At 39.8% G+C, this 25,085-nt stretch overlaps 2 protein-coding genes across 9 annotated transcripts in view; one reads left to right on the top strand and one right to left on the bottom strand.

The window, feature by feature from the left end:
• Nucleotides 1-22,468, bottom strand: part of MAP3K20 (mitogen-activated protein kinase kinase kinase 20) — a 194,255-nt gene extending 171,787 nt beyond the window's left edge. For 2 of the 5 annotated variants that reach the window (XM_001086798.5, XM_077957210.1), the window contains exons 1-2: nt 22,315-22,468; nt 6,388-6,580 (exon numbers count right to left, since the gene is read on the bottom strand). In XM_001086798.5, coding sequence (XP_001086798.4) covers nt 6,388-6,546 — 159 coding nt within the window. In that variant the 5' untranslated portion in view covers nt 6,547-6,580; nt 22,315-22,468. Of the gene's footprint in view, nt 1-6,110; nt 6,315-6,387; nt 6,581-6,752; nt 7,097-22,314 lie in introns of those variants that run through there. The other 3 variants (XM_015110384.3, XM_077957211.1, XM_015110385.3) reach the window with 2 other exon arrangements.
• Nucleotides 20,973-23,710, top strand: LOC114671358 (uncharacterized). 4 transcript variants are annotated; one of them, XM_077957214.1, is made up of 3 exons: nt 20,975-21,136; nt 21,403-21,489; nt 21,761-23,334. In XM_077957214.1, the coding sequence occupies exon 3, from the start codon at nt 21,776-21,778 to the stop codon at nt 22,709-22,711; it is 936 nt and encodes a 311-aa protein (XP_077813340.1). In that variant the 5' UTR covers nt 20,975-21,136; nt 21,403-21,489; nt 21,761-21,775; the 3' UTR covers nt 22,712-23,334. The 4 variants fall into 4 exon arrangements, with proteins under 4 accessions (XP_028686676.1, XP_077813340.1, XP_077813338.1 ...); XM_077957212.1 differs by having other exon boundaries at nt 20,978-21,136; nt 21,708-23,710; XM_028830843.2 differs by having other exon boundaries at nt 20,973-21,136; nt 21,403-23,710.
• The last annotated feature ends 1,375 nt before the right edge of the window (nt 23,711-25,085 follow it).

Genomic DNA, 25,085 nt, shown 5'->3' with positions numbered 1-25,085 from the left:
CAAATGTAAAGAATTTATTAATAAAAAGCAATAGAACTGCATAGAAAAGAAGCATCTCCTTCCCATGAGCTAATAAAGTGATAACATTTAGCCTTCCATAAATCACTAAACAATCCCACATTAACTGAGTATAATAAAAGCTTTTTATTTTTTGCTCTTGGTTCTCTGTCAATTTCAACATTACATTTCCTATTTCAAACAGATATTTTTCCCTTTATATAAAAATTATTGATAGTTCCTGTTATTATAACCAGTTTGACACACTGATCTTCTCTCCTTATCTATAAATATTTATAATGTGGAATACATTTGAAACTTGAATTTATCTGGCTTCCAACATTTCTAAAGCAGTGAAATTTGGTAGGATGCTTTTACTTTTAAAATAAGGGTAATGGTGTCTTACAAAAGCCAAGACAGATGAAGAAAAGGCCTTGTATATTACCTCTTAAGGATTCTATTTCCTTTTGATTCTTTTGAGAAAATAAAAAGGAATTGTGTTTCTTTCGTATCTCATACTTAAATGTGGTTTCCTAATATCAATTGAATATCAACAGATTGCAAGTTAACATAAAGGCTGTCAGGTTCCCATCTTTTCCAGACAGAAAAAAAATACTATGTACAGACATATCTTGTTCAATGTATTATCAAATATACCACAAGAGCACAATTAAGTTGCTGTGATTAATTATGTTTTTTTGTTTTTGTTTTGTTTTTGAGACGGAGTCTCACTCTGTCACCCAGGCTGGAGTGCACTGGCGCCATCTCAGCTCACTACAACCTCCGCTTCCTGGGTTCAAGCAATTCTCCTGCCTCAGCCTCCTGAGTAGCTGGGACTACAGGCGCCCACCACCAGGCCTGGCTAATTTTTGTATTTTCAGTAGAGACGGGGTTTCGATCTCTTGACCTCGTGATCCACCCGCCTCGGCCTCCCAAATTGTTGGGATTACAGGCATGAGCCACTGCGCCAGGCCAATTAATTGTTTTCAAAAGTTAACATTCAAGCTGATGAACTCTGTCATGTTGGAGTGTTCTCCTCTGGGCAGTAGATGTAAATAGGACATTGCGGTCACAATGTCTTTCAGTGCCACTTCTACTCGTCCCTCAAATTTCTGCCTAAGCAGTTCAATTTGATCCCAGCTCATCTGGAATTCATCAAAAAGATACAACAGTGGCTTCCTTTCTTACCTTTGGTGTATATGCTTAAGATCATATGATTTTCTCCTATTGCAAACACTTTTAAAAACAGAAATAAATAGTACACTGTAAGTAAATCTGCAAATAATGTAAACAAGCTAAACTGAGGTCTTGCACTGCTATGGAAAAGCAATATGAAAGTAAACATTAAACACTTTACAGCTGCATATTGAGAGTGGAAAATTAGTGTTGTGTGATATGCTAAAGAGGTTTACAAAACTCAATTCACTAGATTGGCCAGGCGTGGTGGCTCACGCCTGTAATCCCAGCACTTTGGGAGGCCGAGGTGGGCGGATCACGAGGTCAGGAGATCGAGACCATCCTGGTTAACACGGTGAAATCCTGTTTCTACTAAAACTACAAAAAATTACCGAGGCATGGTAGCAAGTGCCTGTAGTCCCAGCTACTCGGGAGGCTGAGGCAGGAGAATCGCTTGAACCCGGGAGGCAAAGGCTGCAGTGAGCAGAGATCGTACCACTGTACTCCAGCCTGGGCAACAGAGCAAGACCCCATGTCAAAAAAAAAAAAAAAAAAAAAAGAGAGAAAGTGATATAGATTGAAAGTGATATAGATTGTCACAGTTATATGTCTTTAAATTGAATTTTTCTGATTACAAAAGTAAATAAGTGGGTCATGTGGTATTTACATTTCTCAAAACTTGAGGTAAATTCTACCCCAGAAGAAAACAAAACTGCAAACACATACTGAACTCTAGTAAAAATATACACAATGAAGTGTTTAAGAAGGAGCATATTGATGCCTGCAACTTATTTGAAATATATCAAAAATGAATTAATAAATGGAAGGTTAGACAGCTGCATACACATCTTATAAAGCAAGTATTTATATTAATGATAGGCACTAGATGGTAGGTATGCAAATATTTACAAAACTTTTTCACCTTTATGTTTGAAATTTTTCACGATAAAATGCTGCAGGGAAATGTAAAATCATCATAGGAAAATATGAAAAACAAAGTACAGTATAGGAAAAATAAAAGCACTATACAGACATAAAACCTACACCTGGGATCATATTGTATATAATGTTTTGTAACTTCCTTTCACCACTTAGCACTATACAATGAGCATTTTCCTTGCTTTCTAAATGTTCTTCCAAATGGAAGAGAAATCAATTACATGCTGCAACATACTTTGTAACTTCCAATTCTTCCTTGTTATACATCTGAGAAGAATCCTATAATTATACCCATCTTTCTGCACATCTCTGATTATTTCCTTAGGATAAAGTCCCAGAGTAAGATTCCTGGCCCAAAGAAGTAAACATTTTAAGATTCTTGATACATTTTGCTAAACTCTTCTCCAGAAAGGTTTACCAATTTACATTCCTAATAGCAGTGTATCACAGATGCTAGCTAACCAGACCCATGAGTTTACATTTCAAATTAAATGCTTTCATAAATAAAATTTCTCTATAATTTCTGCCAAAAAGACAATGTTCTTTTTAAAAAAGTCTAAAGTAAACAATCCTAGTACCCAAATCTTGGCTCCTAAATAATATACTCCAAAATCAGGTCTATTGACTCAGGGCTTCTTGAAAACATGGCTGACTCCAGGAATGAGACAGGAAGTAAATGACCCTAGTACATCTTTTTGTGCCTGAAGTAAGAAAATCATCAAAAAATGTTGGTGACATGTCAAAAGGACACAAGAGTCAGCTGGAAAGAGCTCTTATTTGCGAAATTTGGGATAAGTTAAGCATGAAAATGAATAACACTAATGGATTATAACATTCTGAATTCCAAAAAGTCTTTAAGTATACAATCAAACAATAACTACACAAATGGATGGATGAATAAAGGATGAAAGGAAAAAAGAAGGGCAAACTCACTTATGCTAGAACTTTTTACTTTCTGCACAGTAAACCATCATAATACTATTTGATCCAAACAAGAATCATCAATGGATGCTAAAATCATTAGTAAATGTTTGCTGAGGAAAGATGTTTACTTAGCTTCAAAGTATCTACCAATAGCTTAATTATTAATTACAAAGGAAAAATAGGTACTTTCTTTTACTGTGGAGAAATTGGGTAAACCCCTCTTAACTAAGGATTCAAAACTAACATCACCAATAATGAGACTAACCAACATCACAAGACACCCATTAAGACACACCAAGGACACATGACCTATGTAGTTTTCCTCCCAAAACTACATAAACTCTGACTAGGCTGGGGGCTGGAGGAGGAAATCACCCCCCCAAATGAGAGACATTCTACAAAACAATTGTCCTATACTCTTCCAAAATGTCTACATCTTAAAAGACAGAGAAAGGCAGAGAAACGGTTCTGGATTAAGCCAGGCTAAACAGACATGTTGATGACATGCAATATATGATCCTGGATTGGATCCTGGGTTGGAAAAATTGCCATCAAAAGCTCGCATTGCAAAAGTTGGCAAAATGTGAATATAGACTGTATAACAAATAACATTACTGTTATCATTGTTAAATTTTTTGAATTTGTTAATTGTACTGTGGTTGTGTTTTGGGAGATGCTGAAGTATTTAGGGATAAAGGTACATGGCATCTATAATGTACTCTCATGGTTCAGCAAAAATCATACTATATATGAATACATGTAAATCAATAATAAATAGAGAAAAAGCAAATGTAAAACGTTACTAAATGGTGAGTCTAGGGGAAGAATATAATGTACTAGAGTTCATGGTAGTATTCTTTTAATTGTTCTCTAGATTTAAAAATTTTTTTAAAAAATGTTTTAAAGAGCGACAGAGATTTTAAGTAAATACAGTCTTTCTTTTTTGTTTTTAAATAAAGTAATATTATAACCACTAAAACAGAGAAAAGTAGTACATACTCATCACACTAGAGGTCTGCAAATAAAGTGAAAGTAAACAGTCTTCCTTTCTCCACTCACATAAACAAAGTTAGAGTTTGGTATATATTTTCTCCACATTTTGCTAAGTTTATAGAACATATATTTAGTCTAATATTAAGTAATTCTTAAAGAGTCACATGAAAAGAGCAGCAAACATTTTATTAAGTGTTCCATTGTCTCTAAAACTCATTGGCAAAAAACAACCAAGTGACGTGGAACTGGATCTATAAATTTGGAAAAAATCCAGGGCTTATTACCTTTATCTTATCACTTAGAAAACACCTAGCCAGAAGCCAACACACATTTCATAAAGTATAAAATTATTTACATAAGAAATGTATATTTCCTTGTTAGTAACTGTCAACTCCTCGCCATAACTTTTTACGTCTTAAACTCATGTTGTTTTAGTACAAATGGGGATCCTTTGCCATAATTTACTGTGTCTCTTTATCACTCATAATCACTGACTAAGCCCCAAAGCAAAAGTGGAGGTTTTGTTTTTCCTACTTAAAGGTGTATGAGTTATGCTCTTACAGTTTACTGGAATCAACTGAATTTCTGAATTATCTACATTCATGTTAAATACCTGCACAAAAGCAGGATTTGGCAGTTTCCAATTCCTGCTTTCACTCCTGTACTTTCCTATGTCATTTTCCTGGCTCTCCCAAGAATAGAAGAAAAGGTATTATGTAGGTATACTTGGGTAGGGGGGAGTGGAGTAAATGGGTTACAATTAATATTTTCCTATCAAAATCTGTTTCATGTCTCATAAAATCTTTCTCACACCGAACAATCATATAAGAACATGTTCCTTTCACTAAAGTTGTATAATCTAAAGCTTAAAATATTAGCATATATATAAATAACTGACTATAAATGGATGGAGCAGGTTTAGTTTTCTCTTCATACCTGGTCAATTAGAGGTTTCAAAGTTAGAAACTAAAGAATAGGGTTCTAGCCTCCTGGATTTCATTTGCCCCTCCTGGGGCAGCTTAATACATTTCACGATCTATAAAACGCAATCTATAAAGCTCTATTTCCCAATCTATAAAATGGGGACAATAATGCTTCCTATAAAGGACTTAATGAATTGATCAGCTAAAAGGGCTAGATTCAGTGAAAGGTAAGACATGGATTTCGTACTTGGCTACTATAAAAAATTTTTGCTGATTGAGAAATGGGGGCAAGGGAAAGTGACTTTCTTATATCCAGTACCCTTCTGTTTTGTGTACGGATGGGCTTTAAAAGCTCTCATTTCTTAATACCTTCCAAAAACCTATAGATACACCAAGGTAGAGATATCTCAGTCCTTCTAACCTGACTTCAACAATTGGAAACACAGCTGGTGATCACACAATTACATAGCACTGCTGGGAGGAAACCCACAAAGTGCTACCATTTGGGTTTCCTTCTCTAATCAATTGCTATGGTTCACTGGCAGCAATTAACGAAAAAAATGAAATCATTCAGGGAGATTAAAGGATATTTATGGGAAAGTTCACTTTAAAAAGATATTGAACAATAATTAGCCAAAACAGGACATAAATAGAAATGACCAAAACCAGCTCCAGAGGGTCGCTACTGAAGTTATCAATGCTGCTGAGTCCCTGCAGGTCAGCTCTGCAATTAGTTTTATTCTCATGGTACCAAACTGAATGTGACAACCATGTTATATCTCATTCCTGATAAGGATGAAAGTTCTAAGAGCTCTGAGCTCATCTAGGACCAGCATAAATCCCAGGCTCCGAAAGCCAAGACCCTTTTCTGATTTTACTAGCAGGGCAGCTCTCTGTCTGGCACCTATTACTTCTATATAATACAAAGCCCATCACTGTTAGCCTTAAGTAGAGGTGAAATCCAAGAAACAGGTACTGCATATTTCAGTTAAAAAAAAATATGCCTTTTATCTTTTAAAAGACAATTGCTGATGACCAGAAGTTCAAGCAGAGAAAATGGAAAGGGTATAAAAACTTTACACATTACTCTTTACCGACCCCTCTTGGCTGCCCTAGGGAAGAGAAACGTTTGAACCCTGGGAAGGTCTGAAATCTCACCTCTGCCTCCAGGAGAGCTCAGAGAACATTCGGTCTTTCACGCCCTGGAAAGAAATCCTCTTACTTCAGCTGACCCCTAGTAGAACTCAACCCTAAAGCACACGCTGCAATAATTTCTATTTATGGGGCTCCCAGAATGGAAATTGGGAACGGCCTCATGGATCAGCCCCAAAGGCCTTGCAAGATCCGTTGCAACCCTGTGACCCTCTAACTCGAGGTTGAGAAAGTTTACATAAGTGGTATCGTGACTGTTTCTGTCAGCTGGAAAAGACCTTACCTCTTTCTCTATTTTGAGGAGCTTCTTTACAGCCACCTCCTTGTCCTGTGATATCCATTTGGCTCGATAAACACTCCCGAAACTTCCTCCACCGCAGTTTTCAAAAAACTGCAAGTCATCAAATTTAATTTGCACAAAGGAGGCACCGAGAGACGACATCTCATAATGACAAAGTATTATACTTCCACAAAATCTGCAGAAAGAGAGAAAAAGAAAAGCTGAATTACAAATATATTAGGCTAAATCCTCTGAATCCTACTTTAGATAATATATCACGAATGAGTCCTGTGAAACTTCCAGAAAGTCATGGTGACTTAGGAAGAAGAAAAGCAAGATTATAAACAAATCGAAATGAAAACACTCACCCTGGCAGCCCACGCAAAATTCAACAATAACCTGCCCAGACTTTGAAACCCAGCTGTCCACGGAGAAATGGCTCAGATTTCCCCCTGACAAAACCTGTAGCAGCACTACCCATCCCGAGGAGCTCTGCCGAAAGGCTACTGTGTCACCAGGTCTCCTATCAGGAAGCCCTGACAGGCGGGAAGCATGCTTTCCACAGCAAGCTTGCATAGCTCCCCTGGCATCTAAGGCATGCCACCTCTCCACGCTGCGCTCACTTCACACAAAATATACACAGCCTAAGCCGCTGAGCATCCTGGTACACGGACAGCCAAAGGGTTGCAAACCGAACACACAATCAATGTTTAGACTCCAAAAACAAACTTTCAACTTAGGGATAACAGAAAAGCTGGTCAAGTGTTTGCCAGAAGTGGCTCCCTGGACTGTATATTGTAACAAAACTTAAAGAGTAGAAAAATTTGCCCTTGATTACAATATATTAAGTCATCCAAAGAATACTGCCAAGGACGTTAAAAAATATTATGCTTGTTTCCAGAGAAACGTATTACCCCTCCCAGAGATTATTCTAGTGATCTTTCCTACGGTCTAAAGAGTTTTACTATTCTCCAGGTAAGTGGCCATTCTTAACACCCTATGCCAAACCATAGATTAATGAGACTTACAAACACAAAAACTGAACTAAAATTGGGCTAAAATTTTGAACCTACATAAAAACTTTAAAAATGGTGGATAAAAAAGTTGGTGCACGTATTCTTGCAAAAAGCATACACCAGAACCTTATGAGGGAGCAAAAAGACAAATCTATATTTCTAGGACATTCTACAAAACATCTGGTCTAGGCTCCTCATAATTGTGAATGTCATGAAAGGTTTTTTTGTTTTCTGTTTTGTTTTGCAGAGAAACTTCTAGCATAAGGAAAACTTAAAGAAACACAATGACTAGGCTGGGTGTGGTGGCTCATATCTGTAATCCCAGTACTTTGGGAGGCCAAGGCAGGTGGATCAGTTGAGGTCAGGAGTTCGAGACCAGCCTGGCCAACATGGCAAATCCCTGTCTCTTAGCCAGGTGTGGTGGCAGGCACCTGTAATTCCAGCTACTTGGGAGGCTGAGACACAAGAATTGCCTGAACCCAGGAGGCGGAGGTTGCAGTGAGCTGAGATGGTGCCACTGCACTCCAGCCTAGGCAAAGAGCAAAACTCCATCTCAAAAAAAAAAAAAAAAAAGAAAGAAAGAAACACAATGACTAAATATAATTTATGATCACTGGATTCTGAATTAAAAAACTATAGAAAATATTATTAGGATATTAGGGAAATCTAAATATTAACTATACATTAGATGATATTAATTCATCCATGGCAAATAATGGTATTTTTGTTTTATAGATGGATGTCCTTGGATGTATTGCTTGGGAAATGCATGTAGACATTTTAAAGTATGATGTCTATAATTTACTTTAAAATGGTTCAGTCCTCATCCCTGTTCTCCGACACACACACCCAAAAAAGTACATGGGAATAGAGAGAGGGAGAGAGAAAGCAAGTGTGCCAAAATGTTAAGAACTAGCCCATCTAGGTGACAAGTATCTGGGCATTTTACTACTCTTTCCATTCTTCTGTTGAGGTTTTTTTTTTTTTTTTTCAAAATAAAAAGGTAGAAGGGGTTGGTTTGTATCCATATAAACTGGCAACATTTCTCCATAAAAAGCCTGGGACTCTGCTGAGTAAAGTGCACAGGCAGCTCAAGGATCTTAGCACGCAGCTGGCTAGCCATCCCATTTCAGGAAAATCAGGTCACTGAAGAATGCTCATTTCTCACACGAAGTCAAACGCTACTCTACTTTGGGGAGAAGGCGAGAAAGAGGAAAGGTTATTTGTTCATCCTCTAAAGTTTAGAAGATACACTCCACATAAAAATATGAGTGAAGGAAAGATCACAGTATCCAAATATAGTCTATAAACATATATGAATCAATAGTTTACATTACCAACATTTTGTAATTCCTATTTAGTTAAACATGGAAAAGAACAAAATTTGGATAAAATTTGGGGATGTTGCCAAGGTAAGTATATAGAGTATGCAAGCTAAAAAGTTTGCTCAACCAAATGTCAAACACCATTTGCAAGCATTACAGACACTAGGTTTACATTTTTGTTAATTATTTTTATAAAAGCATTACAATGAAATTGAACTACAAAACTTATCATAAGAAATAGAAGCTTCTTGCTTCCCCATTCCCCATACCCAATTCCCACTCTCTAGACACAACTAATTTCAACTCCTTTAGCATTTTCTTCTGGCACTGAACTCTGTATTTCTAAAGAATGTGCTTACATTACTATTTCTTGATTTTCCATTTCAGATATTATCTATTAACCTCTCCTGTGGAAGACAAGAATTTAGTTCTCATATATCACCCTCTACCTCCATGCATACAAACATGGCACACTTGCCCAAACCTCCCAGCTTCCAACCACACTGTAACATTTGGTTAATAGTGTTTACAGTAACCCAACAAAGTAAACATTATTCCCAGCAGTGCCATGGAGGATTCAATAATTACATTGCCTTTCTTGTATAACTTTTTGATTCTCTTAGAATTATTAGTTGCCCTGTTTTTGCTTTTTTACTGTTGTTTGCTTAGCTTTTTACACTCCTAACACATCCACCTCATTAATCTCTCCCAGAAGCTGCAAAACTTCTCTCAATAAAATTAAGACAAGTAATTTCTCTCTTTTTTTTTTTTTTACTCTTTGGTTCTATATATTTTTTAGAGACACTCCTTCTTGACCCTTCATCCTGATTCAGTCTGGCTGGAATGGTTGCTCTCTAGGCCTGACTTGGACTGGGACTCCTGTTGGCTACCATCCTAAGAATTTCCTTCATCTTTTTCGTCTGTGAGAACCTTGTCTTTGGATTTTCTGTCTTCCCTTTCTTGTTCTGTTCCCTTGTTTTGACAACACATATCTCTCATTAGCTACCTGAATAGAGCACACAGAATAGAATTTTGTGAGAATCTGTGTATCTTAAAATGTCTTGATTGGTAGCCTGGTTGGGCATACAATTCTAGGTAGGAAACAATTTTCCATATAATTTTGAAAGTATTACTTCATTTTCTCCTAGTTTCTAATGTGGCTACTGAGCAGTCGGATGTTACTGATTATTAACCATTTTTATATTATTTTTTCCTCTCTGAAAGCTTTTAGGATCCTCTATTGATCCCAGGAATCCTGAATTTTAGTTGGATATGTTTAGGAATGAGTCTTTTTCATTCACTGGTAGGACACTCAGTGAACTCTTTCAATCTGTAACTCAAGTGTTCTAATTCCAGGAAAGTTTCTTGTGTTATTCATTTACCACTTATAGCCACTTTGACTTGATGTCATCTCATTTCCCATACACACGAAGAACTGCCTGCATTTCCCAATATACACTGACCTCTCACATCTCCACACTTCTACACAGACTAGTGTCTCTGCTTCAAACACTCTTCTCTGCCCAGTGAACTTCTATCCCTGACCACCTCTCTGAGTCTCCCGAGCACAGTTAAATGCTCCCTCTTCTGTGCCACAGCACCTTTCTTCACCCATTGATGTTTCCCACTTAATTCCCACCAGACTATAAATTCCCTAAAGTCAAAACTCAGTTCTGTTTACATCTGGACCCTAGCACCTACTACACAGCCAGGTACACAGTTATGCAGCTTCTCCATTAAAAACGCATTTGTTGAATAGTGAGTAAATAGTTTCTGGTTATTCTTCCATTATACCTTTTGTAGCTGGAAAGATTTCAACCAAGTCATGTAAGACGTAAGGTGTGTAATTTTTACAAGTACCCCAGCGGGTTCTGAAGCAAATCCTGATGTGGAAATGCTGCCTAGGCTTCTTGGAAGACTGAGGAGAGTGTATTTGGGACCTCCAGTACTGGGTCCCTCTGAATTCCAGGGTCAGGGAAGAAGGAGGAGGAGAGAAATTCTTTCCAAAACAAAGGTAGAGGTCTGAAGCAGGATAAGATCAATATGAATCCATCTAAGCCTTACGCTGCGGAACAAGCCCAGGGAATACGGATGAACTGAGGTAGGATCAGTCACAACTGACACTGACCTAAGGGTCACAGAAAAAGGCTGACCTCTGAGAAGCACACTTCTCCAGGATGTCACCACTTGACAGGAGGCAACTAGCCACATTCTTCACAGAATCACTGCTACTCTGTGATACACCGTGCCATGTGGGAACTGGCTATTTGTGAATGGAACTATCCATTACTTGAATGTGAATGGAACTAATAGTGAATGGAACTATTCATTACTTGAATGTTTTATTGAAACCATAAAAAATTAAGTTCCAACTGAATACCAAAGAAACTAGTAATCTAGGGTGTATGAGTACAGGTTTAACTCCAGTGAGCTTGGCAAAGCATCATGGATGTAGCTGAAAAACTTGGTTGAGATTTCCACTCCCACATACGTGAAAGTTAGACCATATATACATATTTTTCCCCTTGAGTTTTCTCTCCTTTAAGAATCATTTTTCCAAGGGGATCAATTTATGACCAGAAGAATGAAAAATCTGAGTGGCTAGTTATTTATACATAGAGCATGTTGGGGAAGACTGCTACTTGATAAAATTATGTTCTAATTTTTCAAATGTATTCTGCACTGAATGAATATACCAGAATTCAATAAAAAGTCATCTATATAAATTTATTTACAAGGTATATCAAGTCAAATCCAACATTTTCATCTCACTGTATTAAAATAATTGTTTTTGCCGGGTACAGTGGCTCACGCCTGTAATCCCAGCACTTCGGAAGGCCGAGACAGGTGGATCACTTGAGGTCAGGAGTTCGAGACCAGCCTGGCCAACATGGTGAAACCCTGTCTCTATTAAAAATGCAAAAATTAGCCAGGCATGGTGGTATGTGCCTGTAATCCCAGCTACTCAGGAGACTGAGGCAGGAGAATCACTTGAACCCGGGAGGCAGAGGTTACAGTGAGCTAAGATCGCGCCACTGCACTCCAGCCTGGACAACAGAGCAAGGCTTTGTCTCCAAAAAAAAAAAAAAAAAAAAAAAACAGAATTGCTTTTACAAAAAAGGCAATTTTGTAGCATTCTAACTGTTGTTTTATAAACTTTCAAAGCTGTTTTAAATGTTAAATGTTAAGTATCTACCACACAACACTGAAGGGTTAGAGCAGACATGTCACAAAAATCAAAGTAAAATAAGGCATCATAACTCTGTAAATGTTGAAAATCAATCATTTGGTGGTTGAATCCAATCATTTCACTATTTGAGTAGAATGTCAAAAAAATTTTAATTTAAAATTTTGCTTAAATTTCAAAAAAAATTTAACTATTAAATGGCTGAAAGCATATATAGCAGCATCAGCTAATTATCAAAAGTGGAACTATATGAAAATAGGAAATCTTAAAGAATTATTTTACTTTTTAAAGTTTTCAATCTTCTAGTCCAAAAAAGTAGACTTAAGTTTCTCTATTCACAGACCTATTTTGCTTGATTTTTTAGATCCATGTTGACCTCAAATAAGTCATTTATCTTTTCACTGTTACTTTTGCCCAGTTAAAAACAAAAATGACCCTATTATAGTTCTAACGTTAAAAAGCAAGGTTTTAGAATTAGATTGACATGAGTTTGAACTCTCCCTCCACCTCTCAGTAAGGTAACTTTAACAAATCACTTTCTCTCAGACTGTGGCTTTTCCAGATGCATAAATAAAACATTTCAGATCTTTTCCATTCAATGTCACAAAACTGACAGCCCCAAAGTTAGCAAGTTTGCACAGTATTTGACTTCATTGATACATTTCACTTCCAAATAAGAGATATTTCAACAGGGAAGTAGCATGATTCAGGTGAAAGACCCCTACTAGAGAGATCTACCAGCAGATCTGTTAGTAGCTACTTGGGCAAGGCACCATGCCCCTCTGACCTCACTCTTCTCACTGGCAATAATATCAGTGCTGTGAAAGTGCACACATGAGCGCAGTGCCCAGCATACGGTATACATGCAATTAATGGAAATTATGGTTTTCTCATTATTTTAATAACCCTTGATGTCATATTTAGCCATCTATTCTTTCAGCTTTTATGGTCAGGTATGCTCTCCTCAATAGCTTTCCTCTCCCCATCTTCAGAATTGTTTTATATTATAGCTCTTAGTTTTGCAAAGCAATTATTAATAAATAAATGTGCTATTGATCCCTAAATCCTTTTCCTCTCTGCATATGTTCTAATTCTTTCTCACTCCTCTGTTTAACTGCCATTTTTGTTTTTGGTGATTTCTGAAAGATCTTATTAGTTAAGTAATTATAATTTATTTTAAACTTTTTTTACAATGTGAATATTTAAATTGCTAAAACACAGTATTTTCTTTTTTGCACTTTTTGGATATCAGCATTGCTAAGATCTATTTATTCAATGATAGCACTCACTTTGGTAGGGTGCTGGAGCGTCCTCTCCTTCCCCGGTGACCACTAGCTTCTTTCAGACCTTATCGGCTGCATAGTCAATGGCCATCTAACCCAGGAAAGCTATAACCTGCTTATCCAATACCTGCAAGTGACGATTTTTTTAAGAAATTAAATCTACTTTGGCTGGGCACAGTGGCTCACACCTGCAATCCCAGCATTTTGGGAGGCCGAGGCTGGAGGATCACTTGAGCCTAGCCGAGCAACACAGGGAGATCTCATTTCTAAAAGTAAAAATAAAAATAAAAATCTACTTTATGAAAGGATTAACTTTACTAGAAAAAAGGTCTTTGAACTTTCTCTGGATGTTTCTATCTTGTGGTTTTATATGGGCCTGTATTTCTGAATTTAGATCCTTCCTCTTTTTCCTGTCCCTAATTCATACTTCCCTTTCCCCCTTCTTCAAAAAGTAAGGTTGCCAGTTTACTTTTTATACAATATAGGAAGAAAAACTTAACTTGTTTTATCATGACCTGGATATGACAAAAAAGATACTCTTTGAAAAGAGCTTTCAATATTCAGCAAATTATTTTGCCAAACTTGCTGCCTTGATATTTATGCTAATATTATTTCAGCCTCTTTAACAGAGATCAGTGAATAAATTAATAAAATGTGCTTTATCATCATGTGTATTAAAAGAACACCACTTGGAATCACTGTTCTGCAATTTTTGTTCCCCTGAGTCTTATCTTCAAAAAACTGAGGAAAGCTCTGGTTTAGTGTATTTATCCGTAACACCAAGGTCAAAGAGTCAAAGATTCTATTCCTCAACAGGACTGCTGTTCTACTATTTTTTTTTTTAATAACTAAAAAAGATAAAAGCTGACTGGGTACAGTGGCTCACACTTGTAATCCCAGCACTCTGGAAGGCTGAGGCAGGAGGATCGCTTGAGCCCAGGAGGTCGAGGCTGCAGTGAGCTATGACTCCAGCCTGGGTGACAGTGAGACTCTGTCTCAAAAAATAAAAAAATAAAAAAATAAAAGTTGAAGACTAGGTATATGAATAGAACCAAAAAGTACTGTGTCTACCATAGATATTTCCCTTCTTCCTCCAAGACTGCTCCTAGAAAAATAGTTTATCTTTTTAAAAATATATATATATACTTTAAGTTCTAGGGTTACATATGCACAACGTGCAGGTTTGTTACATATGTATACATGTGCCATGCTGGTGTGCTGCACCCATTAACTTGTCATTTACATTAGGTATATCTCCTAATGCTATTCCTTCCCCCTCCCACCACCCCATGACAGACCCCAGTGTGTGATGTTCCCCATCCTGTGTCCAAGTCTTCTCATTGCTCAATTCCCACCTGTGAGTGAGAACATGCAGTGTTTGTTTTTCTGTTCTTGTGATAGTTTGCTGAGAATGATGGTTTCCAGCTGCATCCATGTCCCTACAAAGGACATGAACTCATCTTTTTTTATGGCTGCATAGTATTCCATGGTGTATATGTGCCACATTTTCTTAATCCAGTCTATCATTGATGGACATTTGGGTTGATTTCAAGTCTTTGCTATTGTGAATAGTGCAGCAATAAACATATGTGTGCATGTGTCTTTATAGCAGCATTATTTATAATCCTTTGGGTATATATCCAGTAATGGGATGGCTGGGTCAAATGGAATTTCTAGTTCAAAATATAGTGTATCTTATACAGAGTAGGTTGGGTTCAGTAAATAGGACTTTAGGTATGGATATCTGAGAGAACTCAACTTTAAATAAGAATCTAAAAAATAGAATAGCCATTGTTTCATGTTTTCCCCCTCCTCTATCTTTACCGTAAGAGTAATGTAACTCTCTAGTTAGAGCAATGGTAAGAATAAAAATAAGCTAAACATTCTTATTGAAATAAAGTAATTTAATATTTCAATTAATAAAAATCAACTTCCACAACACACTTCCTTACCAAAAACATTGTTACCAGAAGTAAAAGATGGGAGGCACAGGAATGTAGTTGGTTGGAGCACTTATGCCACAGAAATGCTGCGTGGAAACATGTCTGTGCTCAAACAGAAGCCCAACTAGGAAACATGAATTGGATACAACCTACGGCCACAGCATGGGCCGCTGCGTGGGCTTGCTGTGTTGAGTAACTGGGAGCTTCTTGTGGCATGAGGAGAATGGGGCCAGAGTTGAATAAAGTGAGGGTGCACGGAGAGCGGGGATTTCTAGGGCTTGGCTAGAAGAGGAATTCACAGGTGTCAGGACTGAGGATGGGGAGAAAGTCATAGCCCATGAGTACACAAGGCTCACTTCAATTCGCCACCTACCACCTATCCTGCTCCCACCCTAGGTCTTGCTGCTACTCAGCTCTTGTTTGTACCCCAAACTGTTTTCTGTCAAATAGAAAGTATATCAGACCATCCTGGCTGCTGACAGACAGGTACAGCTTTGGACTGAGTACCTGGAATGAACACTCCCTGAGAAGGGTGAATGCAAGGGTTAAAACATGGTAACCCCAACGTAAGATGGAGGGTGAAAGGAAAGGGGATGGTAAAACTAGGGAATACTAAGACCTTATATTATGTTTTGATGATCAAGAGGCAAGGCTATCTGTGGATGAAAGTTACAGAAAGAATTCCTTGTTCTTTGGGAGGCCAAAGTGGGAGTATCGCTTGAGGTCAGGCATTTAAGACCAACTTGGGCAGCATAGTGAGATTCCATCTCTACAAAAAATAAATAAATAAAAATTAGCCAGGTGTGGTGGTTCATTCCTGTAGTCCCTGCTACTTGAGAGTCTGAGGCGGGACGATAGTTTGGGCCCAGGAGTTCAAGGTTGCCATAAGCTATGATTGTGCCACTGCACAAAGTGAGACCCTGTCTCAAAAAAAAAAAAAAAAAAAAAAAAAAGAGGATTTCTGGTTTAGAGTTGGCCAACAAGAAAATCTGCCACCCTCTTTAGTAGCCAGTGACCCACCACCAAGAGAGTTCAATGAGACGTGGGGTGTGGAGTGGGAGACTCGCATCAGCTAGGAAAGCAGAATGAATCCACTTTAAGACCCACTCCAACCCTGTGAGTTGATGACTAATCTACTATAAAGTATAGACGGTCTCCTTCCTTTTCTGAGGGAGGCAGTTATGAACCCGACACCAAACATCATGGAGAAGCACAGTGAACCACATCAGTGATGGAAATAATGGAAATGATTTGGCCATCTTCTTCAATTTCTCCTCCCAAACTGGGTGGGAAGCTAAGAGCCACATTCCAGGTTTCTATCCTAAAACTTTCCTCTTCCTTCCCCCGCATTCCCAGAGCAAAGAGGTTTCTTTGTCTTGAAAGCCAGTGTATAATCACCTAACATCAAAACTCTTTGGATGATGATCTACCCTATTCTTTTATCAGCAAAATGGAATTGCACCACCCCATGCAGTATTGGGCTGCACAGCTTAATGGTGCAGGACTCTTTATTAGGACCAATCCCATGTTCCTCGTGTGCTTATTCCCATATGTGGTATTACACAGTATTGTGCAGGTGGTGATATGAATAAACAGCTGTCCTACAGCATCAATTTCACTTTAACACTATGGGGAATAAGCCAGGCAAGGTGGCACATACCCTTAACCCCAGCTACTGGGAAAGTTCAGGTGGGAGGATTGCTAGAGCACAGGAGTTCAAGGCCAGCCTGGACAACATAGCAAGACTCTGTTTCTAAAGAAAAAAAGATCTGGGGGAATAAATATGTATCTGTTTGTATCAATCTGTTCAATTTAAGTAAAACAGAGAAGGACAGAAGAGAATGCAAAATCCACATAAATTTTTAAGATTAAATACAAAATTTTAAAGCAAGTACTTGCTTGCATTGGGTTATCTGTGGCTATATGGACAAATTCTTGAAGGAAAACATTGATTTTTCCCCACAACAGAGTACTTTGGTAGAAAAGTTTAATAAGTAAAGATTTACTACATGATGTGCAGACAGAAGTTCTTTACTTTTCTTTTTGGTTTTCTTAAATGGAAGCCCGGAGATGAATCCAGAAAGAACGGTGTTGGGCCTTGCTCAAAATCAGCTATAAGAATGGTTCCAAGTGGTTCTAAAGCATACTTTAGAAACCCTAAGCAGGAGAGTAGTTATGAAAACCTACCTACCCACTACATAAGTATGACTTGGGAACGGGACAGGGTACCAAAGGCAAGCCTTCGCTGGAAGAGCTGAGTGTTATGGTAGGAATGAGCCCACCAAAATTCATGTTGAAATTTAATTACTTCGTTGCTAATGTAACAGTACTGGGAAGCAGAACCTTTAAGAGGTGATTAGGTCATAAATGGATTCTCACTGTTAGCCTGGGAGTAGGTTAATTACCTCAGGAGTTCACTTTTTCTCTTTGTCTTTCATGGCTTGCTTTCGCCTTCCACCCTTCCACAATGGGTGATTCTCGCCAGATGCCAGAGCCATGTTCCTGGACTTTCCAGGCTCCAGAACCATAAACCAAATAAATTACCCTTGTTCCTTGTAAATTACCCAGGCTGTGATAGACTGCTCTGGCAGCAGAAAACAGACTAGGGCAGTGGGCAAGCAGCTCTGTGTATAACTGGAAAAATGTGGTAAAACATCCTTCTTTACCACACTGATACAGTGGCTGAATTTTCATGCACTGTCACGAGCATTTCTATGTGCTTTCTCATAAAGTCATGCACCACATAACTATGTTTTAGTCAACAATGGACTGCATCCATCCTGGCTAACATGGTGAAACCCCGTCTCTACTAAAAATACAAAAAACTAGCCGGGCGAGGTGGCGGGCGCCTGTAGTCCCAGCTACTCGGGAGGCTGAGGCAGGAGAATGGCGTAAACCCGGGAAGCGGAGCTTGCAGTGAGCTGAGATCCAGCCACTGCACTCCAGCCTGGGCGACAGAGCGAGACTCCGTCTCAAAAAAAAAAAAAAAAAAAAAAAAAACAAAAAAAAAAAACAATGGACTGCATATATAACAGCGATCCCCTACGATTATAATAAAGCTGAAAAATTCCTATTGCTGAGTGATGGCACAGTTTTCTAACATCATAGCACAATGCATTACTCATGTGTTTGTGGTGACACTGGTGTAAACAAACTTATTACGCTGCCAGCTGTATATAGGTATGGTACATACAATTATGTACAGTGCACAATGCTTGATAAGGACAATAAATGTTACTCATTTATGTATTTACTATACTTTTTAATCCTCATTTTAGAGTATACTCTTTCCACTTAAAAAAAAAAAAAAGTTAACTGAGATAGGTCCTTCAGGAGGTGTCCAGAAGAAGGCATTGTTATCATAGGAGATGGCAGTTCCATACACATTACCGCCCCTTAAGACCTTTCAGTGAGACAAGATGTGGAGGTAGAAAGCAGTGATACTGACGATCCTAACCCTGTGTGGGGCTAGGCTGATGTGTGTGTCTCTTAGTTTTTAACAAAGGTTAAGGAGCAAAACAATTTTTTAAATTTAAAAATAGAAAAAAAATCCGACAGACTAAGGATATCAAGAATTTTTGTATAGCTGTACAATGTGGTTGTGTTTTAAGCTAAGTGTTATTTCAAAAGATTCAAAAAGTTAAAAAAAAAAAGTTTAAAGTTTATAAAGCAAAAAAGTTACAGCAAGCTAAGGTTAATTTATTATTGAAGAAAAATGTTTAAATAAATCTAGTAGAGCCTAAGTGTATAGTGTTTATAAAGTCTACAGTAGTGTACAGTGATGTCCTGGGCCTTCACATTCCCTCCCCACTCACTCACTGACTTGCCCAGAACAACTTCCAGTCCTGCAAGCTCCATTCATGGTAAGTGCCCCATACAGGTGTACCACTTTTTATCTTTGATACCGTATATTTTATACTGTATTTTTACTGTGCCTTTTCTATTTTTCGATAGAAATACTTACTATTGTGTTACAATTGCCTATTCAGTACAGTAGCATGCTGCATAGGTCTGTAGCCTAGCAGCAACAGGCTATCTCACACAGCCTACGTGTGTAGTAGGCTATAGCATCTAGGTTTGCGTAAGTGCACTCTGCAGTGTTTACACAACTACATCACCTAACAATGCAGTTCTCTCAGAACGTATACCCATCGTTAATGGACACATGACTGTACTTATCCTTAGAAGCAGGTACTACTGTCTCTAACTTATATGAGTGAGAAAACTGAGGATCAAGGGTATGAAAGTAGCTCAAGCCAACTACCTTACAGGTGACACAACTTGTGTCAAATTCAGGCCTGACTCCAAAGTCCTATCATTGTTTTCTACCATATCGTGACTTTTTGTTAATAACATTCTGCCTCCTCTTCCTAATTTGCCTTTTGTTTTCCCTATTTAAACTAACTCTTTTCTTATTACAGTAATTACTGGATTGCTTACCATCCACCTAAAGTTCAATTTGAGGCTTTAATTTCCTATTACAATTGAAGACACTGGGGTTAAGGTGTCAAATGTGTGGCTGCTTTGTTCTCACAGATTCTACTGTGCTGGGATTACTTAACAGCTATTAGGGTGTAATCGATGCTTCAGCTTTCCGTAGGAGGGTCTGACATAAGAGCATCCATGTATCCATCAAATCAAGCTAAGCTCTAGCATTCATAGTCCTCTTACCTTACCAGGTACAATTTTCTGGTCACAGCTGGAACTCTGCTTATTTGTGTCTACTGAGTCAAAGTTAATAGCTGCCAAAAGACTAGCCTAAATCTTCCTTGCAGTAAGACCAAAAGGGGCCTTAACTGTTCATATTACATTTAGATAGACAAGACACTCACCCTGTCAATCTGTCCTGGGTAGAATAAAATGGAAAACAAGTGATCTAAATTCATTTTTATTTCCAACGTCTCAGGATACAGACATAGAGCTATCTTATTCCAAGAAGCACTATATCCCTACAACACCTTTTTCCAGTTTAAGAAAAACAAACAAACAAACAAAAAACATTGATTCATCTCTTCTGAATCTACCAATTTCTAAAATAAACTGTCCATTTTGCTCTTTCACTCCACACCAATAGCTTCACCTTACATCTGACTTCTTTTCATGAAACATCATTATAATTTCTTCAGTGTTTTCTCTGATGACTGGATTATTCACTCCACACCCCTCATACCTCCTATTTATAATTTTGTAGCCCTGTCGAAGTCAGTTTCACTGCTCATTCCTGATAGGCTCTGAGCCAATATATTGCCAATAACACTCACTCTTGTGCTAAGTTAAAATACACAGTGCAACTTTGCCAAGTTTCCTTATTTGGCAAGAAGGCCCCTTAGTTCCCAAGATCTTTGACCATCCATTTTTAGATCCAAGTCCGCATGTTTAATATTTGGATATTTTTCTCTCTTTCCCTCTCTTTACTGTGTCCTTATATATTCCCTAAAAGAATAAGAAAAACAGATCAATCATTTATTTGCTTTTTTAGACAAGAAAGTCCTTGCAATTGCATCATGGTCATTTACTCTGGAATTATTATCACTAAATTTTTTTATTTAAACAACAATATTTTGCAGTTAAAAAACTCCCCCAAATAATCTCAAAAAGTTATAGGAATTAAATTGTGAAAGATTAAAATAAACATTGCAGGGGTCCAAAAGACTATTTTTATCTTAATTCTCTATTCCCAAACTAAATTCGTATTCATTTACAGTCTCCTAAATCTCTCACTATAGTAGCAGGAATTTAAAACAAAGACTCTACAAATGACCATAAACATAATTAAAATGCAGCCATCACTTTTTTTTTTTTTTTTTTGAAAATTGAAAAACAAGTGAAATTTCACTGTGGAGAGAGGCCTACTACAAGGAGGACATTAGCCTTGAATCACTTGTTTATTTTTGTCTTTAAACGTGTTTGGAGGTTTGGATCCACTAAATCCTAGCTGTTAATTTCAAGGAAGGTCAGGGAAACAAGAAGTCTCTCCTAAAACAGCTTTGGGGTTAAAGTAGGTACTGTTTTCAACAATCTTAATTCAAATATCCTCAAATTCACTCTGTAAGACGATTCTCACACACCATTATTAATGAGCTGCTTACTGTACTATACTTGGAATGGGCCCCTAAATTGTGTTGCTTTCATTATTACAGAAACTAACAAAAATAGTAATTAAGTTCCCCATAAACAGTGCTTATGCGCGATCTCAAAGCGCATCAGAAACATTAACATTTTCGGCGATCTAACAGAGATAATCTTTTTAAAAATTTTTTTTAGGCAATCGGATGTTATCTAGCCAGTCCTGAATTAAAGTTTTCTGAAAGCTGTCATGGGCAAGCGAGGCCAGGCGAGGCGGCGGCCTGGGTAAGTACTTCTGGGCCTGGTGCAGGTCTGGGAGCCCACAAAAAGACGGCTGCCTGAGGGTCGCCAAAGGGGACAACCCGGGCTCCGGTGGGAGGAAAGGGGGAAGCCCGAGAGGGCGGGCGCGCCACGCTGCCCAAGCCCGGCGAAGGAAGGGCGGGGAGCGGCGGCTCTGGGTGGCTCTGGATACATTTACGCATGTTTGTAAAACTAATCTTTAGTGTTCATTGTTCCTGCTGGTTATTCGCATGGCCTAATTACGTGAGGAAAACAGAATGAAAGAAAATGGATGGAAAGCAACACCGCTAGCGGCCGAGTTCTTAGAAAAGCAGAAGTTCGTCGTCCCTCCTCGCACGCACAGCGAGTGCTGGGAAGTGGCCTGCATCCTGCCCTGATTTGGGGGCCTCGCGGTTCCCCTCCCGACAGTGCCCCAACCACCCGCTGCTTGGCCGGCTCTCCTGTTTGCAGAGCCCCTGCCCGTGCCGCACGCCCAGGGCCGCGGAATCCCGAGCCGCTCCGGCCTGCGCCCCGCGCCTCCAGGCACCAACTTCTCCGTGGGACTGGCCCGAACTTTCCCGAACCGCACTTGGCGGCGCCGCGGCCGAGGTCCCGCGAGGACTCCTCCGGCGCGGCGAATGCTCGCTCCGGCCGCCGCCGCCGCCGCGCGGGTCCTGGGTCAGGGAGAGGAGCCCCAAGTAGCATCCAGAGGCCGCCTGGACTCCCGGGCCCCGGCGGAACCTCGGCCCCAAGACGCGAGGACGACTCGCGAGCGCGGCGGGCCTCGCCCCCTCCCTCCCCGCCCTCCGCGGGCTCCAGCCTGGACCCTACCTGGCTCCCAGGCCGGGCGCGAGCAGCAGCCGGGGGCGCGGAGGCCCCGCGCGCGACGAGGGCGACGGGGGTTGGAACGACAGCGGCCCGCGCGGCTCCCACGCTTCCGCCGGAGTCAGGAGTTGAACATTCCGCCTCTCTGCCCGGCGCCAATGAGGAAGACAGTCACGGCAACAGCACCACCTACCTCCCGGCGCGGAACGGCCGGGCAGCCCTCCCCTCACACGCGCGGGCGAGCGGGGCGTGGGGAAGGCGCTTGGGCCTCCCTGGCCTGCGCCCGGGGGCACCATCCGCCCCGCGCCCCGGCATCCGCCGAGGCCCCCAGGCACACCTGCCCTGCTGTCGGGGGAGAGCTGTGGGGGTGTTCCCCCTGGCCACCATCTTTTTGACGAGTTAACACCACCTGCTACTCCTTCAACTCAGTCTTCAACAAACAGGCGCGGGGGACGCAAAGAAATAGAGGCTGTTTTGTGCCCTGCAAGAGTTAATTCTCTAGTTGGGAAAGGGACAAACGTAGAGATTTCTGGGAACACAGGTCTGAAGGCTGCCTCCCTAGAAAGATCAGTAGGTACCTCTGGAATTTTGAGGAGGGGCCGTGGTCCGCTGCTGTAGTTGGTAACTTTAACAGAGCAGAGTTCAGATGAGGAACCAGAGTCCATTACAGGCCTAAGCCAAAGGTAGAGGTGGGCGTTGGGAAGAAAAGAAATTTCTGATTGGGGAGGATGGTTTTGTGAAGGAAAAGTGCGAGGAGGTGGCAAGGCATAGGCAACATTATCCAGGAGTTTGGATTTGAATTTTATTATCCATGGACACCGGGGAGCAGTGAAAAATTAGAATCAAAGGGGTGAAATGGGTGTTTGTGTTTTTGTTTAAACTGTAATTTTGAGAGAGTAGCCCACAGTAGTTGTAGGTTGGGTTGCTAGGATGGGACCAGGATGAGTGGTAGATATTGTCACCACCCGGTTGTGGGATCATGAGGACCTGAGTTAGGGTGTAGGAAATGGAATTAAAAAAAAGAAATGGGCTAGGTGTGGTGCTTGTAATCCCAGCACTTTGGGAGATCAAGCTGAGGGGATCACTTGAGACCTGACTGGGTAACATAGTGAGACCTCATCTCTAAAAAAATCAAAAACTTAGCCCGGTGTGGTGCCACGCATCTATAGTCCCAGCTACTTGGGAGGCTGAGGTGGGAGAATCGCTTGAGCTGGGGAAGTCGAGTCTGAAGTGAAACACAATCGCATCACTGCACTCCAGCCTGGATGAGAGCGAGACTCTGTCTTTAAAAAAAAAAAAAAACAAGAAGAAATGGAATTGAGAGAAATATTAAATATTTCAGCAAGAGGGCACAGAAATTGGTAACCCACAAGATTTAGAAGAGAAGCGGCAAGATTTAGAAGAGAAGAAGAGGAGAGATGATGCCAAGATTTCAGACCTGGATGACTGGAAGAATGATGGTGTCATTGACAGAAATAGGAATACGTGAAAGGGAAGCTGGCTTCATGTTGAGTTTGAGGTCATAGAAGTAAAAACAGGTAGAGATGCAGCAACTGAAATATGAAACTGAAATTCAGAAAAGAGGTCAAGAGTGAAATAGAAAATTTGTAAGTCATTCAATAGGTTAAAGATACGAAAACGGAGAGATGGGTGAATAGAGGTTAAAAAGCAATTTATTAGTCTGGTATTCAAATTAATTTGCCCTTTGATAAGGACTGGAGATTTTAGCATTAATAAATTGTATTTTGATAACTGAGAAATTAGAATTGATGAAAATTGCCGGCCGGGCGCGGTGGCTCAAGCCTGTAATCCCAGCACTTTGGGAGGCCGAGGCGGGTGGATCACGAGGTCAGGAGATCGAGACTATCCTGGCTAACATGGTGAAACCCCGTCTCTACTAAAAATACAAAAAAAAAACTAGCCGGGCGTGGTGGCGGGCGCCTGTAGTCTCAGCTACTCGGGAGGCTGAGGCGGGAGAATGGCGTGAACCCGGGAGGCGGAGCTTGCAGTGAGCCGAGATCACGCCACTGCACTCCAGCCTGGGAGACACAGCGAGACTCCGTCTCAAAAAAAAAAAAAAAGAAAAAAAAAAAAGAAAATTGCCATGCTAAAAAAATTTGTAATGCAGGTCTAATAAAATAATTCAAATAATTCCATCCTATCCATTCAAGGAAAAACTAAGGCTCTTTAGCATAGACCCCAGGCGTAGGAAGACTCCAGTTATTTTACCTTACCTTCAGAAGCACTTGTTTGTGATGGAAAGGACACTAGACTGAGAGTCAGAGAACCTGACTTCTGATTTTAGAGCCACTGGTTATCAGCTAGAGTGCTTTGCAGGAAAGGCCACAGTTTCCTCCTCTACAAAATAAGAGGGACTAATTAGAAGTTAGTTACAGGTCCCAGCTTTAAAACCATGAATGTATTGCTTTAAATTTGGAGCACATGGCTTAAGAGCATTAATATTTTTAGCCACATTGCCCTTGCTTCCCATCCCTTTTCCTTCATTCTGTTTTCCTCACATAATTAGGCCAAGAGAATAACCAGCAGGAACAAGAAACACTAAAGATTAGTCTCAGAAGTATGCTTAAATGATAATCTAGTAGACATTTACTTGTCTTCCCAAATAGGTTGCAAGCCCTTTGAGGTCACATCTTCTATTCTGTGGTATCGGCATATGTATTGTCCATAGCTGAAATAAATATATAATGATTGCATGATAAACTGATTGCCTCAAGTTTGGTTTTTCTTTTGTCAAGCTGCCTATTTCCTGTTGATTA

Source organism: Macaca mulatta, chromosome 12 (assembly GCF_049350105.2).
Source record: "Macaca mulatta isolate MMU2019108-1 chromosome 12, T2T-MMU8v2.0, whole genome shotgun sequence".
In the NCBI taxonomy this organism is placed as follows: Eukaryota; Metazoa; Chordata; class Mammalia; order Primates; family Cercopithecidae; genus Macaca; species Macaca mulatta.
Note: the sequence above shows the minus strand (reverse complement) of the source record. Positions and strands in the feature narration are given on the sequence as shown.